The sequence below is a fragment of the Symsagittifera roscoffensis genome, chromosome 7, assembly GCF_963678635.1.
Source record: "Symsagittifera roscoffensis chromosome 7, txSymRosc1.1, whole genome shotgun sequence".
Lineage (NCBI taxonomy): Eukaryota > Metazoa > Xenacoelomorpha > Acoela > Convolutidae > Symsagittifera > Symsagittifera roscoffensis.
In genome coordinates, this window is record NC_087068.1 from 53,636,762 (window position 1) to 53,656,005 (window position 19,244).

The 19,244-nt window shown below is 32.3% G+C and overlaps 1 protein-coding gene across 1 annotated transcript; it reads left to right on the forward strand.

The window, feature by feature from the left end:
• The first annotated feature begins 752 nt into the window (after positions 1-752).
• On the forward strand, positions 753-8,449 carry LOC134851135 (uncharacterized). The gene is made up of 4 exons (XM_063867087.1): positions 753-1,709; positions 2,425-2,522; positions 6,824-7,005; positions 7,481-8,449. The coding sequence occupies exons 1-4, from the start codon at positions 993-995 to the stop codon at positions 7,738-7,740; spliced, it is 1,257 nt and encodes a 418-aa protein (XP_063723157.1). The 5' UTR covers positions 753-992; the 3' UTR covers positions 7,741-8,449.
• Positions 8,450-19,244: the final 10,795 nt, after the last annotated feature.

A 19,244-nucleotide genomic window follows, 5' to 3' on the forward strand; every position in this document is an offset into this window, starting at 1 on the left:
TGCATAAGATATAATTGAATTATTTTTTGGCGTGACAAGTTTTCGGCTAAATAAAAAATTACGATTGATTACAATCGATTACATTCAACCTAAAGAGTTTTTTTTGTAAAAACTATAATCAATTATAATGGATTATAAAAGAATATAATCTTTTGGAAAATATAACGGTTAGAATCGATATATGATTCCTTCGAACACCTAATTTTGGGAAATATATTTAATTGTAATTATCAAAAAATCAATAATAAAAAAATTGAGCCTTAATTTTGATGCGAGAAATAAAATGTTGCTCAAATCAGGTTGAATTTGAAGCCTTAAGTTTTTCGACTGTTCAATTAAATGTTTTGTTGAAAATACTTAAGTAAATTTTTTTCAAACATTTGCTTATAGGTAAGTAAAAAAATTATATTTTGAGTTTACAAACAAACTATACGAGGTGAAAACGTTTTTAATTTAATTAAACAGTTTCATCTTTGCATCTGTAATTAAGTCCATGTTTTTTTTTTATTTATCAGAAACATTATACAAAACTCAGTGGGAGCGAAAATTAAAATATCATTTCTCAACTGAGATTGATTGATTTACGCCAATTGCTCCTGAATATAGCTTAAAATTGTATTAACATAAAATTGCATAAAATGACTAGATGCGTTTTTCAATCGAGCGTTATCTTATGAATGACAACTTGGAAAAGAACTGTTTGCGTTCGTGTTAGAAAGAATTCACAAGACACTTTATTTTTCAACTGGAGCTTCTAACTGGTTAAAGGCCAGATGTTGCCAACATTGAGACTGTAAAATTTTATTAGTTCCAACTTGAAGAGAAATAAAAAAAAATACAATATCATTATCCAAACTTGAAAAAAACTTTCAGCATAAATTGACGTCAACAATAATACATTTAAACTCTAGAATCGCATACCGAAACAATATCCGTCTAAGTTTTGTATATCCGTTAGAATTTTTTCCAGACACTACAGTTTTTATTTTAAAATGGCAACGGAAAAATCATCTCCTGGAAAAATTGTCAGACAAAAAGTTATCCCCATGGAGGTCAACGCAGTTTGGGGCTGGGTGAAAACTTTCGACCAGCAATGGATCCCTCATTTTCCCGCCATAACTTCCATAGAACTGGTCTCCAATCAAGCATCCAAAAAAGACGGAAAGTCTTCAAAAGGTGTTGTAAGAATGGTAAAAATGACTCATAAAGACGAAGTGCATTCATTCAAAGAGCGGCTCGATTTCTGCAAGTCTGAAATCTACACATTGATTTATAGCCTTCTGGAATATCACAAAAACTCGGACGTATCTGCTTCAAAAGATGGCGACTCTGCTATTGATGTTAGAGGCACGCTTTTCACGATCAAACTGAAAGGAGCTCTTAACGAGGTTGACCAATCACCGGAGACCAAAATCACGTGGATTTGTCAATTCAACCCGGAAGTTCCAAAATTGAAAGAACTTGCTGAAAATGTGTTCACACTTTCGATCGACTCTTGTCTGAATGAAATGGAACGAAAGTTCAACGAGCCGATTGGAAAATGCACAATTTTCTTGAAAGGCGCCAAGAATTTAATGACAGCTGATATGTTTTCATCTGATCCTTATTGTATTTTGCGGATGTCGGACATGACATCAGAAGCAGCGAAAAAGTCAAGGGTCAAAAAGTGGACCAAAAATCCGGCTTATAATGAAGACTTCGAATTCGAGGTAAGATAAATAGTTGGATTAAGACTATTTTTCCACGAGGTAAAAGGGCCAACATACGAGTTTTTCAACTCTTGACAGAAAACCCTTGTCAGGGTCCTGCTTCAGAAAAACATATTGTTTTTTTTTTAATTTGGGCAGCGTAATATTGCCTCACCCTCAAAAAACGAGCACAAATCATGCTGGGACTCGAACATTTTTTTAGGTCGACCAAATTGATTTTCTGAGCTCTCCCAAATCACTATGAAGACCCTTAGATTGATCAACTTTTCTCCGCCGCAAAAAACAGGCCAAAAAAGGGGTTTTTATGCACTTTTCGGAAAATTTCGGCCAAAAAATCGCGTTTTTTCGGCGCGTGCTCCCTCATCAAAATTAGTATATATTGACAAAAAAGGCGCCTTAAGAACAATTTTAAGGTCAGTCATCCAAAAATGGATATCTCAAAATAGTACAAAGGGTGTCGAATCCCTGAAAGAAAAAAGTGTCCGCCCCCTCCCTCCCCTCCCCCTCCCTCTAAATCCGCTACTGGTCTCAGGTTTTTCAAATTTCAAAAAATCCTTATTGTAGCATTATTAATCGAGAAATTTAACTTTTTCAAGTTAACTCATCATTATTAGTTACTAATTGTAAAATAGTTACCAAAATTATTAGTCGCTTCTAATTTAAGATCTAAACTCGAAAGAAATCGAACACGAATTAGTTACTAAATTTTGTTCAGGTGCGTCCTCGGAGTCTCAAATTGATCCTCACTTTCTGGGATTATGATGGAGTGGGGGACGGAGACGATCCAATGGGTTCTGCCGAAATGGACTTCAGGTACAGCTAAGATACATTTTATTTTTATATGAAACTTTATAGGTAGATTTTTCTACTTACTTAAAATAGCATCGGTACCTTTACGAACTGTTTTAAATTCAATTTAATTTAAAAAAAATTAAATAAATTAGGCTCATTTTTTTCCTCTCAAGGATTTCAAAATTGCTAAAATTCTAGTTTCGTTGAAAGAAAAGACCTTGTTGATGATCACAAAGAAAAAAAAAATGGGCTGAAATGATCGCTTGAGATTCTAAAGAATGATTAGATTAGGAGCAGAGATGGATCTAAGATTTTGAAAACTAATGGTAGGTTTTCAAAAAAATGGAAATGTTGTCAAACTTATTATCATTTTTCGAAGATTTCCCCAAACTTTATGAAATAGCAGTTTTGAACATCAATTCCGTGTTGCAAGCGATTTTTTTAAGAAACGGGCAAAGTTTCTAGAATTGAAGTTTTCTGGAATTTTGGATAACGAAGATTTTCAGATTTTTAAAAAAATTTCAAAAAATGCGTGCTTTGGTCAAAGCTCACACATAAAAAATGATTAAATATTGGATATAAACCCTTAGAAAATGTATAGGGTGCTCATTCTAAGAGTTTAAAAAATAATGTTGCATTTTGTTGCATCCTGCGTCGAAATTCGACTTAGGTTTCAACTTTCAAGGCCATTTGCTACTGAATATTTTTGGTGTAGACGCTGTCTTGTCAAGCAAAAACTTAAAATTAATCAATTCTCGTCGTGACATTTGAAATATATCGAATTGTTATCTCGATAGCCGAAATATAAGGTTGAGCATCTCGTTCTTATGCACCTACATTACTAGGCCAAACTGTGCATTTTGTGCATTGTAAGCTGATTCCTCAACAAGAATGCTCCCTTTGTTCTTCTTTTGTTCTTTCCTTCTATTTGATCGTTCCGACAAAATTTTAACCGGTTTAAAAACTTGTCTCTGTAATCCAGGAACATACAGACACAAAATTGTGCTCCTATCCAGTGCACAGTTTGGCCTCGTAATGTATGTAAAAGCTTTTCATTCTTCTGCCAACTCTCAAAAATAGGTCAGTTAAAAGATCTGATGTGTCAATTACTAATTATGTTCCTGCATTTGTTTCTTCCACGTCACCTAATACATCGCTGATCTCCTTTTTTCAAGAGTCACTGCGCTCTCGTATCTTTTTTTGCCAGCTATCGTACTGTGCCAGCTCCGTACTGTGCCAGCTATCCAATTTAAAAAAAGAGTGTCGAAGTCGCATTGTGGCGCCCCCCGCATCCAATTTTAGGCGTAACTAATCGATTATAACGGATAATTATGATAATTTTTTGACAATTATAATTGATTATAATTACCAAAATTAGGTATTTAAAGGCTTTATAATTGATTCTAATCAAGATATTTTCCAAGAGATTATAATCTCTTATAATCGAGTATAGTTGATTATAGGTCTTACAAAAATCCCTTGAAATCAATAATAATTGATAATAATCGATTATAATCTCTTATTTTCCCAAAGTTTTGTCAATTCAAAACTATATTCGAATTATATCTTATGGGTTATTATTTTTGTGTCAATAAGGAAATCTCTTGAGAGATCTTTTAAACACTTTGCTTCATCTGAATACAAAGTTTTACCACGAAACAAAAGTTTCATAGAGATCCTTTCATATTAGTAGAAAGGTTCCCGCGGTAGATGGAAACTAAATCTTGCGAATCAGTAATAAAACCAAGTCAATTTGCTGATGTTTTGGAGCTTAAAAAAACTTGAAATATGCATCACAAAACAACTCTAATTGGGAAGAAACGAAAAAACACCTCATAAATCTGAATTGATTGGAAAACGTTCAAAACATTTTTCTCACTTTTCATAGGAACCAACGTCTAAAAAAAGCATAAAATATAAGCAATTTAGATGCAACTTGGACAACGACAAAATGGACAAAAAGGATTATAATCATATATAATCGATCATAATGGATTTTTGTGCAAACCTAATGAATTAGAAATTTGAATAAAAATAATGGGGATTATAATCAATTATAACTTATTATAATTGTATAGAAAATAGACGAATAAATAATCAATTATAATCGATTATAATGGAATATAAATAATTATACTTTGATTGTAAAAAGAAAAAATATAATCAATTAATAATTGATTAAAATCGATTGTTTCTCAATTTTTGTAAAGCTGGTACTAAAATTGTAATATAATCGATTATTAACGCTTGAACCTGGGTGCAGGCCGGAAGTGTTAGGCCCAGCAATCGTATGATTGAGGTTCAAATTGCATTTGCACTGCAGCTTGCCAGGTGAGTTCTTGCAAGTATGTCATATTTAAATGGGCGCTGTTCATATGCGCTCTTGTCAACCTAAATATGTAACCTGCGATCTGGGCCTCCGGGCTGGTTTAGTTAAGCAAAAGTGTTTTGTATTGTTTGTACACTATCTGACCAACAATCTTGGTAAAAGATTTCAGTCATTTTTGTTAGCAAAAAGAGTTTTTTTTTTAATTTCACATTTAAAGGCTTGACTTGTATCTCTGAAAGCTTTTCAGAAATAGCAAAAAACTTCTGTTCGATTCAAACTCAAAGCTTTTTTCATACGAAGTAAGTTATTTTAAAATTTGTTCGCGTTTTTTTTGTCAGTTTGTGCAAAAACTTTCTGTGCAAGCTTTGAGAACATGAGAAAACTCGCCATCCTATTTTTCAAATTAGAGAAATCTTTCGGCCCTCATTTTTTTTCGTTTATCTTTCTCAAGGATTGTCGCCTCAAACAGGAGAACAAAATGAATAAACATCAATCAAAACTTGAAAACCAAAATAAAAATTCATAAATTGGTCTCTCAGTGTCGGAAAAGACTGATCTGAATCTTTTTGTTTTTCAAAACAATTTTTCGCAATGAAAGAAACATTACTCAATACAAGCTTTTTTCATTTTTTTTTGCAGTTTTTCCACTTTTTAGCTAAACTGCAATTATTGCTGCTGGACGCAGAAAAAGCAACAAAATGGATGAAAAAAGAAAAAATCTCAATTTTAAATAGATTTTTATGCCTGTCCTGCTTCAATAAGTGGCCACTCTTGTATATATACTTTTAAAATTTCTTATTTCGAACCGGTGTTTCTTGAGAAATGGTTCCAAATTTTAAGTGTCGTTCAAATTGCGACTAAAATGATTCATGATTCCTGATTTTGCGTGGAAACAAAAAAACGAAAAAAAATTAAAACACGAATGCAAAGTTCCCCCACAATTTTTCAATGGTGGGAGCTAACACTTATTCTAACTTCGAAACGCAGCCGAACACAGTGTCGAATCATGATCTGATGAAAAAGCGAGAAGAAATCTTTCATGTGAAAATACAGTCGACCGGATTTTTATACTCAAAAAAGACAATTTTTAAAAATTACAACGAGAGAAAAGACAAGTTGACCAATTAACCATTGTTTTTTGCCACCTGTTTAAAATCCAAACAAATGTAAACCCAATCAAATTGTAAACAACTTCCCTGATTATTGGACCATGTTCACTATACCCTAAGCATGCATTAAACTGGACCAATATTTCGGCATAAAAAAGCATTTTGAAAAAAAACAACATATATTATCGAGGACTGATGCAAATGACATCATCGATGGCTCATTGCTGACTTGTCGCTGAGTCATGAAAAATCGACGGCCATTTTTAACACTTGTAACCAATGAAACAAGTCTGCATCAGCTATGATTATTTACGAAAGATCAACCATGCGTTCCTATTTGTTTTTATTACAATTTTATTAATATGTCTGTATATTTAAACTTTAACTCTAAAATTTGCTTTAAGCTATCCAAAATATGATAATTAAATTGAACTTCTAGAAATCGAAATAGGACACGATAGTTATTAAGACCCATCTAATCTACTGGAGTCAAACAAGTTAAATCAAAACAGGCTCAAGTCAAATATGTTGGGTCGGTCGATGAAATAATCGATTAACTTGGCACCATCGAGCACAACTTCAATCCATCGATTCGTCTGAAATGTTTTTCAACTTCGTTCTTACAAATAAGACACAAATTGACCCGTTTTTTGCATGTTTTAGTAATTTCAGACAGCCACCAATTCGGGTCGATTCGGTCAAAAAATAAGCCATTTGGGTCAAGCAAAATAATCTTTTCTTGTTTTATTGAGTTGGTTCGAACAGTCGATTTGTGTTGAGTTTTTCTCAACCTAAATAAGTCCCTAATCGACTCACTTTTCTGCAAATGCGTCCGGTCTGTTTCACGCCATGATGTGTTCCGGACAATATCTGCTTTTTTATAGCGATTTGGAAGACGGAGTTCAGAAAGATATGACCCTTGACCTGAACACTGAAGGTCAAGTGATGTTCACAATCAAGCTGGAGATGAATGACAAGAAACAGATTCCAATTTCTCCCACTCTGAAGAAACAGCGTCTGGAAGCTGAAAAAGCGACTCAGGGTATAAATGAAGGCTCAAAAACAGGCATGTTTAATTCTCTTCAACCTTCAAATTTATATTTATTTTTATGAAATTGCTAAATTCTTTTCATTACTCTAACATTAACTTAACTGTCAGCTAGGTTCATATATATTGTATTTTAGCAACTGATCGACAAGGAATTGTAAAATTTTTTCTTTTGCTCGAAAATTCTTTCTCAAGCTCTTTCTAAAACACAAAAAAGCAGCTTGAACCAAACTAAATACTTCATTCCCAAAATAATGTGGATAATTTTTCAGTTGTTTTCTGCCCGGTGTTATATTAGCAATTTCATCACTGTGAGAAAATGTAGCTTTTAATTTCAAGCAGTTTTTAAAGAATATATTTTAATCTGACCAAATTAGAACTTAAAATTTTAAAAGCTGAAAAAAGTAACCGATAGAAAAAAAAATATTCAAGTTTTAAAATTTCAATTCTTTCAAAAAAATTTCAAAAATAGTCATTAATTTTCAAACTTCAGACGGGGCAAAAACTTCAGGCGGTGATTCCGGATGTGGAGCAGAACTACTTCAATTTGTTCAGGCCAAATTTGTTGAAGATTGTGGTCAAATGCTGAACGAAACGCAGTGTCGAATTGTGGCAAACAGTTTTCTGTATCTAAGTTCGTACAGAGAAGAAATCAAGGTCAATATCAATTCACCTGAAGTCCAGGAAAAAAATGTGAACAAAGTGAAGGAAAATGCTTCTAATGAATTGAAGGGCTTGCTTGCAGGCAACTAGACGAAAGTAAAATAGCGTTAAAGTTCATATATTTAGAGAAGCAAAAACTGCTTTCAGTGCCTTTTAAAAAATTTTATCACCCATAAAGTGCTATGATGAAACCCGATGAAAGTTTCCAATCGAAAATTTTAAGGGTAACGAAAAAAATTTTAAGCTCAAAATTTTCACTGCTTTGCTAAAACCTCGGAATAAAAATGATCAAGTTTTTTCGGAGCGCGCAACCCCCTTCAGAATTAATCTTGGCACCGCCAAATAGCGCCTTATAAAATTTGCCTACATCTGCTTTAAATTTCTGTCGTAAAATTAAACCCTTTGGAAAACCCGCTGTCGCTATATTCGCTAATTTAAATTCTTGATAAGAGTGCGGGAACACATCTTCATAATTGATAAAAACAAAAAAAGATATCTTACAAATAAGTTGAGCTTATTGGTGTCGTAGAAATTAAACGAAGATTATGGAATCAAATAAATTTAAAATAATCATATATTAAAAACATGTTTAGTTGCGCAACAATAATTTGAAAATTTCAAATTACCATGTTCAATTTTGCTGAGGTGATGTAATTTAGAATAATTTCAAGAGATAATTTAGATCTTGTAAAACTAATTCCAGGGTTATTTAAAAATATGTTATGTTTAGTGAAGTTGTTCAAGTAAAATCTTGTAAATTCTTCTTCAAATCAAGAGTTTCCGATGCAATAATGTTAAAATGTTGACTTGAAGTTCTTCCTAAGCTTTGCTGTTTATTTTTTTTCATTGCATAAAAACTGTACAAATTTTTATTTGGAAAATGGGAATGTATTCATTGAAACGTAGAATTCAACTTTTTGTTCCAATTTTGCTAACAAGGATGGATCATTTCTTTTGTGTAATTTCAATCTTCATAACATTTTTTTCGCTTGATTTTAAGTTATATCTCATGCGGTTTTTTTCGTAAGTATTTTGGGATCGAATAAATTAATAGGCTCAAAGTTTCAATATTTTGTTTTGAGATTAGCGTAGGAGAAGACTTTATCCGTCTCAGACATCACTCTAATGAGATATTTAGCACCCCGTACCCATGCGATTTTCTGTGCAAGATTTGAAATTCTTTATTTCTTACATAAGTTGATTCTCAGGTCTGAACTTCTTTATTTCTGATCTTGTAAGGAATTACTAAATTTCAGATCTGAAATTGATCTGAAATAGAAAGTTTCAGATCTGAAATAGCCTTGAAAAAATAAGTTTCAGATTTGAAATCAGATCTGAGAATTTTTTTGAATTATATTTTATGCATTTCGAGCAAAAAATTAGGTTTTTATTTTTTGATAATTCTGCCATACACAATTATTATATTATTAACTAGCGATTAAAAAAGTTCCGGATAATTTCACAAACAGTTTTTTCAACTGCTTTAAAAATTTTCAAAAACTGTTAAAACCTGTCAAATTTTTAGTTTTTCATGCGCTACTTATGCGTTTCCAATGTTTATTCTATGCTCGGGGAAACATAGTTTGGCAGTCTCTAACTTGAGATTTTGCCGAATACCTGCTTGTAGCTAGCAGAATCTATCAAAACAAAAAAATCAAAACTAGCAAAAGTTGTGTCAGGATCATTGATTTTTCATATCTGAAATAACCAAAAAAAACTAAATTTCAGATCTGAAATTAGAGCTGAACTAACCATTCCTTAAAATATCCAAGCGTTTTTTGAGCATTTCAAAATCTATTTCAGATCTGAAATTTAGATCTGAAAAAGATTATTTCAGATCTGTTTTAGAAAATTTACTGGGTACGGGACGCTAATGGGTGCAAATACTCCATGCTACTATGCAAAATATAAATGTGTACCTCGACATCCAACAAAACGCAGAATTATTTATTCTCTGTGTAATTTTATTCCTCAGATAATTTACAAATTTTTAACAAGAATTTTTGAGATTCTAATATTTAAAAAAAATGCTCTGAAGCAAAAAACAAAAGAAATATTTAACAGGAGCTCATTTTTATAAGTGCCAATGCGTTGCCAATAAGTTTTCATGTGCCAATGCGTTGCTTATTTTTCTTCAAGCGTAAGTAGCTCATCAATCCTGGTCAGAAAACCTTCCAAATTGATTGTAGATAAGGCATTTAATTCCAATGAAATCACAAAAAAACCAGACGCATGATTAGAAAACAAATGGGGGTCGGGCCAAAACATTGGTTTCTAAACAAAATGTTTATAAATCTTTTTAGTTTCGTTTTATTTAAAGATTGAATTATCTCAGAATTGTCTTGAAAGACATATATATTACTGGAGCCTTCTTTTGTTTAACTATGTTTCCTGATTTTGAAAAAAAATTAATTGAAACACTGTTAAATAAAACATCCTTCCCACTTTGTTGTCGAAAATCTAATTTATAAAATATATTTAAATCTAGTTACAAGCAAATTGATCTTTGCGCGACCAAATGGTTCCAATAGCAAGAAACTCGGAACGAAATAAAACAAGCACCTGCAAAAAAAGTTACGATAAAAAAAGTTACGGCAAATCTGATTCTCTGAAGCGATTGCGCAGGGCTCAAAGGTTTAAATATTTATTTTAAAGCCCAATTCATCAAAAAAAACAAATCATTCGAAAATTGATAATTTTTCTGAAGCTTCTCGATAGTCAGTGGCTTATAAATTTCTTCAGAAAAATAAGCGACAGAAATTAATGTGAAAACCTTATTAATTTATGGAGATCTTCTTCTCCTTAAACTAACAAAAGTTTACACAAAATAATGTAAAAAGAAATTAATTTGTTTTTCCACAAAATTAAATTTGCTGATTTTCTCAAGAATCGATAAATTTTTAATGGCCAGAAAGTAAACAGAGGTCAGCCAAAAGCCGACTGCTTTTGACAAAATGTTTTAAAAAATTTTTTAGTTTCGTTTTATTTAAGGATTGAGTTATGTCAGAAGAGTTTTTCATACAAAAAGTGTATCACTGGAGCCTTCTTTTGTTTAACTATGATTTTTTATTTTGCAGAGATAATATTGAACCACAGTTGAATCAACAACACTTCCCACCTTGTTGTCGAAATTTTAGTTTATTTAATTCTTTTTAAATGTATTCGTACAACGTCAAGCAAACTGATCTAGATATATATACGCGCCCATAACTTCGAATCTTTCGTAGTTCTTGCTTATGTTTTGATCCATAATTGATTAGTTAATTTTTAATTGAAGAAACAAAGCAAACAGGCTGCGGGGAAAGATTTATAGAACTCAAAAAACGAACTCAAAATTTGTTTTTTAAAAAGCTTCAGTTTTTGAATTTCGCAATGGAAGAGTACTTTTTGCCTACTTACTGGCAAATTAGCAAGAGCTACTTCAGGGCATTCATAAGTACATTGATATGACTGATTGCCTTTCTGTTGAGCACCTTTAAGACTTTTTCTGAAAAATCAGAGAAAAAAATCTATCAACGTGACCTAAATAAGAGTCAGAGGTGTTTTTATTGGCTTTTGAAAAAATAACTGACATATGATTTTTTTCAGCTTCGAAACTCTTGAAACTAAAACCATGGCTAAATATTTAAATTTTTTGTCTGCACAAGAAATCACGAATCTTTGTTGGTTGTGCACTGTTGTTCAGTCATCTAGAAATATTGTCTTTGCAATAAAAGTTTGCCCATCGCAGCCGCTTCAGAGAATCGGTTTTTTTCCTGCGTGAAAATTTTTTTAAACCATTTGGTCGTGTATATCAAGATCAATTTGCTTGGCAGAGTTTGATTATAATTAAATACATCATATAAACAAAAATTTCGACAACAAAGGGGCAAGTGTTTTTGATTCAACTGTGTTTCAAGATTTTCAAGATTAAACGTTAGAAAAGCTCCAGTCATAAACTTTTTTCAAACCACCTCAGACACGATTTAACCTATAGTTAAAGTAATACTGAAAAGTTTTTGAAACATTTGGAAAAAGTTTTTTTTTGGCCTGACATTGATTCATTTTTAGGCCCTTGAAAACATCTTGATGCTTGGAAATTTAGCGCAACTATATTTAGTGGAAAAAAAATAAAAAATTTTAGCATAGTAAATTGGGTGAACCTTTTTTTTAGTTTAAGGAGAATTTTTTCTGTTGCATATTTTGTTGATGAACATTTTAAATGGACTATCGAGAACTTTCATAAAAGTTATCATATCTTGAATAAAATTTTTGTTCATAATTCGACCATAAATTAAAAATTTCAGCCTTCCTTTGAGATGAAAACTCTGCCCTGCGCAACTGATTCAAAAAACCGATTTTTTTCCTACGTCAAAAAAAGTTTTGACGTAAAATTGTTCGCAGAATGCTCGTATTGTTTTAACCAGAGTTCCTTGCTATTTTTTCTATCAATTTATCTATCTAAAGCTGGCGTTTTGATCACTAATGAGTTCTCCCAGTTTTCGTCTGATCATCTCAATCCGATAAGTGAACTTTTTTCTATTATATTTATTATTTGTATATTTACATCACAACAAGGTCATTCAAATATTTTTTTTTGCTGAAAAACTTCTCAAGCACTGTTCATATCGCACTATAGATATCGAAATCAAACACAAAATTGACAAAATTTCAAAAATATATATATCTATCAATTGAATCAAGCCACTTTATAAAAAGTTATGCCAAGGCAATGGAATGAAAAATTAGCATCCGTAGAAAATTTAGTCAATCAAAAAGCCAAAAAGCTGTATGCCAAAATTTTTAGGTCAAAAAGTTCACAAAGACTTCAAAATTAGTTCACACTTTTAGGTCTCACTGCTCGACACATATTAAGACAAAAAACTAACAAAAATTAATTTTAATGAATTCCGAACAAAACGAAAAGGTAAACTTACAACCAACGCAAAAAAAAACAAGTTTTTTTGGGTAGGATGGATATTTAAGAAATTAACATGCTCAAAATTTGTCTCGCAATGTTCCTAATAGCGAAGACCATGCGCTGAGTCTAAAAATTTTTTTACAGAAAAAAACTAGTAACAAATTGTAACACAATTGCTGTCGCAAGTGAAATAATATCTTGATTTTGATACGAATAAGTTAAAGTTCAATATGTGAAATTTCTGATTTTCTTGACAAAACCAAGTTTAAATTTTGCGGTTGTTTTGATTCATGTGATTTGAATAAAACAATTAATAAATTAAAAAGGTACTTGAGCAAGAAAATCTTTATTTGTATGACAAAATACTCTCCGTTGTAGCAGAGTTGTGATGTTGCGTCTTTTTTCATTGAAAAAAGCTGTTTCTGAATTTTCATACTGCTTTTTGGTTTTTTGAGATTTCTTTGACACGAGTCACTTTATTCTTCTCTGTTTTTCATTAGGAAAGCTGAAATTGCGGCAACAACCATGAAAAAACTATAAAACCAGCCAAAACACAAGAACGCTATGTAAAATTTCTGCAGTTTGCCTATCACTGTCGTTTTTACTTGTCAAATATGGTTGGTATGCTACTGTTCCAAAGGTGGCCGCAATAAAAAAGATTAGAAATGTAATAATTGCCAAAGCCATAAGTGTTACTAGAAACTGCAGTTTTTACGGCAAAATATACAGAACATAGAATTTTGAAAGTTATAAGCGTCATTACCAGGAATATAATTCCCAGATTAGGATAAACCAAAGCAATCGATAGCAAATTGTACAGCTTTAGATTCCCATTAATTTTCAACTCATCGTTTTTTCCCATTGCATGGGAGCATAAGGATCATCACAATCACTACACAGCTTCCAAAAGGCTAAGCAGGCAAATAAGAACGTAAAAAAGTGCAGAGTAGGCCTATAGCACACATAACACACACAGATCCAGGCTTACACATGGTTGAAATTGATATTAAATTAATTAATTAGTAATCAATTAAATCAAAATTTCTTTGAATTTTGTGCTGTTTTTAGTTGTCGTTAGGATGTAAAAAGTCAAAATTTAACAAAGTTCTGTTTTAAGTCCAAAAAGTGACGTTTTCAAATCTTTGTTATTTGATTTTTGACTTCAATAGCGCCAGAATAAAAACAAAACCAATTATCATGGATCAAATTTGGACATCAAATTGCTCAAATTTGTTGTTTTCAGACATATATTGAAAAAAATTTCACGTTTAAATTTTTTTCAGGTAAATTCAAAAAATCTTAACTCTTTGGTTGCGTTACTTTTTTCTCCAGTATAATTGATTACTAATTAATAAATTTTCGAATCATTTTAACCATGTGCAAGCCCGGACCTGTTTGTATTTCGTGTGGCATAGGTCTTCTATGTACATTTTTTACTTTCTTATTTGTCTGTTTATCATGGATCAAACTTTGTAGTTATTGTGAAAAGCCTTATGATCCTAAAGATTGGAAAGATTACCAGATAAGTGATGATAACGAAAAAAAACTGCATGATTTGTTGAATGTTGCTTTCGTTTTCCATGTACTTGGTGTAATTATGGTTCTCGTCATGTATATAATGTTCCCTATACCTATGTGTTGCATGAATTGCCGGAAAAGTTGCTGTTTCCTTGCAACACTTTTGGTCATGGCAATTTTTACGTTTTTATTTTTTCTGATTGCAGCAGCTATTGGAACATCAGCCTACCAACCTTATTTAAATGGTCCAAGTCGCAGTTGGAAACAAACTGCGCAGTTTTACGTCGCGTTTATCTGGGTCGGCTGGATTTTCAGTTTAGGCATGGTTGGGGCGGCAACTATGGCACTTTTAATGAAAGATAAAGAAAAAGGTGAAACGCATCACAAAAAGCCAAAACCGCACAAAAAACGAGGACGACATTGAGCGACAGCTGGTTTGGAGGAAATTAAGCGAATGCAGGAAAGTTCTCTGATCATTTCTTCAACCACAAAAGATACAATTTTGAAAAGACGCAAATCCTACACCAAAAGAGGTCTTCATTGAAAACAATTATATTATAATTCAACCAATCACGTGTCTCGAAAAATCAACCAGATAATTTAGACCGAAGATAGTCTGGAAAATCAGAAATTAGCTTAATTTATTTTATTTTACCTATTTTAAAATTAGACAACGAAATTGATTTTGATAATGGAAATGGAAGTACGAAGATTGATATTTTTTCAGCAGAAGTATAAAAATATAACAAAAAATCCCCACAACTGGTGATGCTGAAAAACATTTAATAAATTAAATCGAACAGATAAATTGTGAAGAAAACAAATTTTGATGCATTTGCTTGATGTGAGTTATTTAACAGAAGCTGTATTACTAATGAAATCCAAATCAATTTAAATATTTAACAAGACTGTTCCTTTATCAGGTGCAATATCTTTTTTTGAGCTTCGGACAGCAAATTTTTTCAGAAAATTCCAGTCAAAAACATGAAAAATTGAAGAATGACTGAATAAAAAACCATCTCATGTATTTAATTACCTTCATTTTCCTTGTAAAGTGGTACTTCTAGACTGCTATTATGAGAGCAAAATCCTGATTTTTCCGATTAACTGTTATGGTCTCGCAAATTTTTTTTACTTGCCAAATTGAAAAATTGTCCAAAATTTTCCACCATACGATATTTTAAGTACAATTACGAGCTATCAGCAAAAACGATTTCTCACTAGTTCCTTTTAGCTTGCCTGAAATCAAATTGGATCAATTTCTGAGCAGGAAAAAAACGCCGTTTGGCGTTAGAAGAACAAAGCATGTCGCGCGCAAATGACTCAATTAGCCAAACTGGCATTTTAAACCAGCCATTGTTTTACTAAAATTATCATTGGGAAAAATTTAAGTTGGAGCTTCAGATTCAACACTTTTAAGGTGGTATAAAGAAAAAAACAGTTCAAAACTGGTTGAGAAAAGTAAGTACGAAAAAACGTACCACGAGCATAAACGTTCTTCGAAGTTCGGAAAAACAAGACTGCTAGCATCAGGGCAAAACTATAAACTATTTAATTTCCAATTGCCTTTAAAATCCGAGGAAGGCAAAGACTAAGTATTTCAATAATAAATACTTTTCAAAAAAATTTTTAAATGAAAAAAATTTGGAGCTTTTGCAGTCTTTTTTTTTTTAGAAAAATTTTTCTCTGAGAGGCTATGTAAACTAAAAAATGATAAAAAAAGGGTCTAGCACAAAAATAGAAGTTTCAAAAATTTGTATCAAATAAAATTGGATCAATTTTTAAGCTGGACTAAATTTCCAGACTAGCGATTTAAGAAAGCTTTGTTTCAGCAATTGGGTGTACTCAAGAAAAAAATCTCAATCAGTGCTACGAAGAGGCTAAAATCACTCGAGGAACTTTTCAGTACAAAATATTGAATATAAGGGATCCCTTTTATTTTTTGCTAATCAATGGTTAAGAAAAATTTTAGTTATTTGAGAGTAGTTTTTTTATTCACTCAAAATCTCATTATCATTGTTTTAGACGCAATGTTGGCAAAATAACGTACAATTGAAAAATGTATTTTAGAGCTAATTGTTCTTTGTGCATGAAAAAATTGCATGTTGATTAGAAACATGTTTTGTTTCAGGCAAAACATTATAATCACAGTATTATAATCTATAAAAAATGAATCAAAATTAATTGTTCTTAATTAAATTTACTGTTAAGTAAGCTGAACAAAAAAAAATAACAAAATAAATTGCGAAAAAAAGGAACAAAAAGGGATTAAAATTAGTTGAAATTGATTTTTTTCATCTTTGTATCAAATTAAATTAATTTATATCAATTCGAATCAATTTGATTTAGAAAAACGCTTGATTAACTCTTTAAAATTGATTTTTTCAATCCACTTCTTAACAGAACGGATAACTCCGTCCCATTATTGCAGTTAAAACTTATTTGGTCTGCTAGATGTGAACTTAATTGTTCCGACTTTCGATACGAAAGTAACGGAATATTTGTGCTCGGGTGGGTTTTTTTTTCTGACAAATTTCGACTTTTTAACTAGCCATTTTTGACGGAACTTTTTTATATCATTCGAAAGGTATTGTTGTCTTGAGCTCAAATTTGAAAAGATAGTTTACCTGCGATCATTTTTCGTAAAGTTACGGGGGTTTAAATATCGCCATTTTGGCCAATATGGGACAATTAACGCGCAATACATTTCGCACTATTAACGCGTAAGCGGAGAATTAATCCGTCTTATAAATCGTTCCAAATTGGTTGAAAGAAGCTTATTTGCCATATCTGTTTTGTTACAAGGAGCGAAATATATCCTTTTGAACTTTATATGGCGTGTGGGGGGATGATTTTCATTAAAAAAATGAAAATTTTAGAAAAAACAATTTTGATTTTGTTTTATCTCATTTAATTTTCTAAAGACGTTACTGCTGCATAAACCTTAAAAGACAGTCTGAACTTTCAAGGCTTCGCCCTGATACGAGCAGTCTTGTTAATATTTTAGTTCCATCCAAAGTTTTAAACTACAAAATTTAGTTTTTGTTTCTGCCACGATTAATTATACTGAGCTGAGAAAAAAAAAGATTTTAGACCATTATTGTAATTGGGGGAGGAGGGGGAGGATAAGCTTACCCTCAGGGAATCGACACCCTGCCTACCCAAAGGGTGCCCTTTGATACTCTTTTAAGACATCCATTGTTGGTTATGTGACCCTAAAAGTTTTGTAAATGCGGTCTGGGCGCCCCTATATACTTTGAGGTGGGAGCGCGCCTAAAAAAGCAATTTTTGGTCAAAACTGTCTAAAAAGTCCCTAAAAACGCCTTTTATGGTCTTTTTTTCAAAACTCGCTTGAAGTGCAAAAATTTGACCGAAAAGAGTTTTTTAGTGATTAAGGAGAGCTCAGAAAAATCAATTGCGTCTTCCTAAAAAAAAGTTGATCAAAATTTTTGATTTTTTTTTCAAATCCGCCCCCCCCTCCTTTGAAAAAATCCTAGATCCACCCCTTTTTAAGACCTTTACTTAAGAAGCTATCGAGTAATCAATTTCTTTCATCCGTAAAAAGCTGAGACTTTTTTTTGTTCAAAAATGTCAAATACCCCTCAAACACCACATAAAGCCATGCTATCAGAAGTATGTACAAAACTCGTTTTTCGCATATTCACATACCCAATCAAACAAAGATAGCCTGCAAATTTTTAATCGAAGATAGTGGAAAAAGTTTGGAGGGAATGTTCATATTGATTGGGCTTAATTTGTTACGAAACCACCCAACTTGTATTTTTATCATCGATTTGAAAGTTTTCGTACAATAATCGGTTTGCATTTTTTTTTACTTTTTCTGGATACAATTTCACAGTTTTTATTCAAAATTATTATTTCTGGTCTTTTGAGGTTTGTTTTACATTGCTGACAGTTTCCGTTTATAGTCGTTCTTAAGCTAACGAGGTTACTGAGCTACATATGCAGTCTTCAGTCAGCTTTGTAGGAGCGGGATAAAACTTTCTGGTTTGAGTTGATTCGGCTTGGGGTCGAGGTCGTGCTTTTAAGTTCAGACAGTGTGGACCAAAATTTAGCATGTTCAGACTGTTGGGACCAAAAAATGGTAGGTTCAAACCGTGAGGACCAGAAAACGCTATGTTCAAATGGTGTGGACCAAAGAAATCCGCATTCAGACCTTGTGGACCAAATGAACCCGGTTTCAGACCGTAGTGAACAAAAAAAACTTGATTCAGATCGTGTAGACCGAAGAAACCCGTTTTCAGACTTTATGAACCGACAAAAACCGGATTTAGACTGTTTGGATTTTTTCGAACAGTCTGAATCTGGATTTTTTGATTCTGAATCTGGAATACGGATTCAGACCATGTGGGCCGGAACAATTCGGTTTTAGATTTTGTGGACCAACAGATTTTGGAACAAGATCGAACAATCCATTCAATATGATTAAAGATCGAGGGGTCCCACAAAAATTCGGGTTAAAAAATCCTTTTGTACTTTGAGTACCGACAGAAATCGTGTTTATGTGCGGTTTTATGCTCAAGCTTTGCAGATTTTTGTTCAAACTTGGTAGTAATGTATGCAGACTTTTCAGTTACATGTTAAGGCTTTGCGGGTTTAAGTTCAGACTTTTATTCAAATTTTGCGGACTTAATTTTAGAATTTCCGACTTTTACCTGCTTGCGACTATGAATTTGCGGTCGTAACGCGGATCGACTCAGATTTAAAAAGTCTTAACCTAAAACCACGACCTCAACCCGGGCAGCACAGTTATATTTGACAATAAACTAAACCCAGTTGCGCTGAGTTATAGATGTTGCCGAAAAGAAGAGCAACCGTTGGAAGACTAGTATAGTTACGATTTTGACCGACACATGCTCAGTTTTATCCTGATACGCGCTGTTTTATTGAATGTAGCCTCAAATTCTATTCAAATGTTAGCATAAACTGATTGCAGTGTTAAATTATTTTCTTTTTTTTCCCGAGTTTCGAATTAATTGATGTTCAGCTTGTGCTAGTAGTGGTTGCTGTTCTCCAGAAAAAATTTGACTTTTTAAAGCAATTTTGACGGAATTTTTTATATATTATTCGCAAGATGTTAAGAAAAATTACATCAACCAAATGTTATTGTTGTCCTGGGCTCTATATCAATTTGTACTTTACCTATCATGAAGGG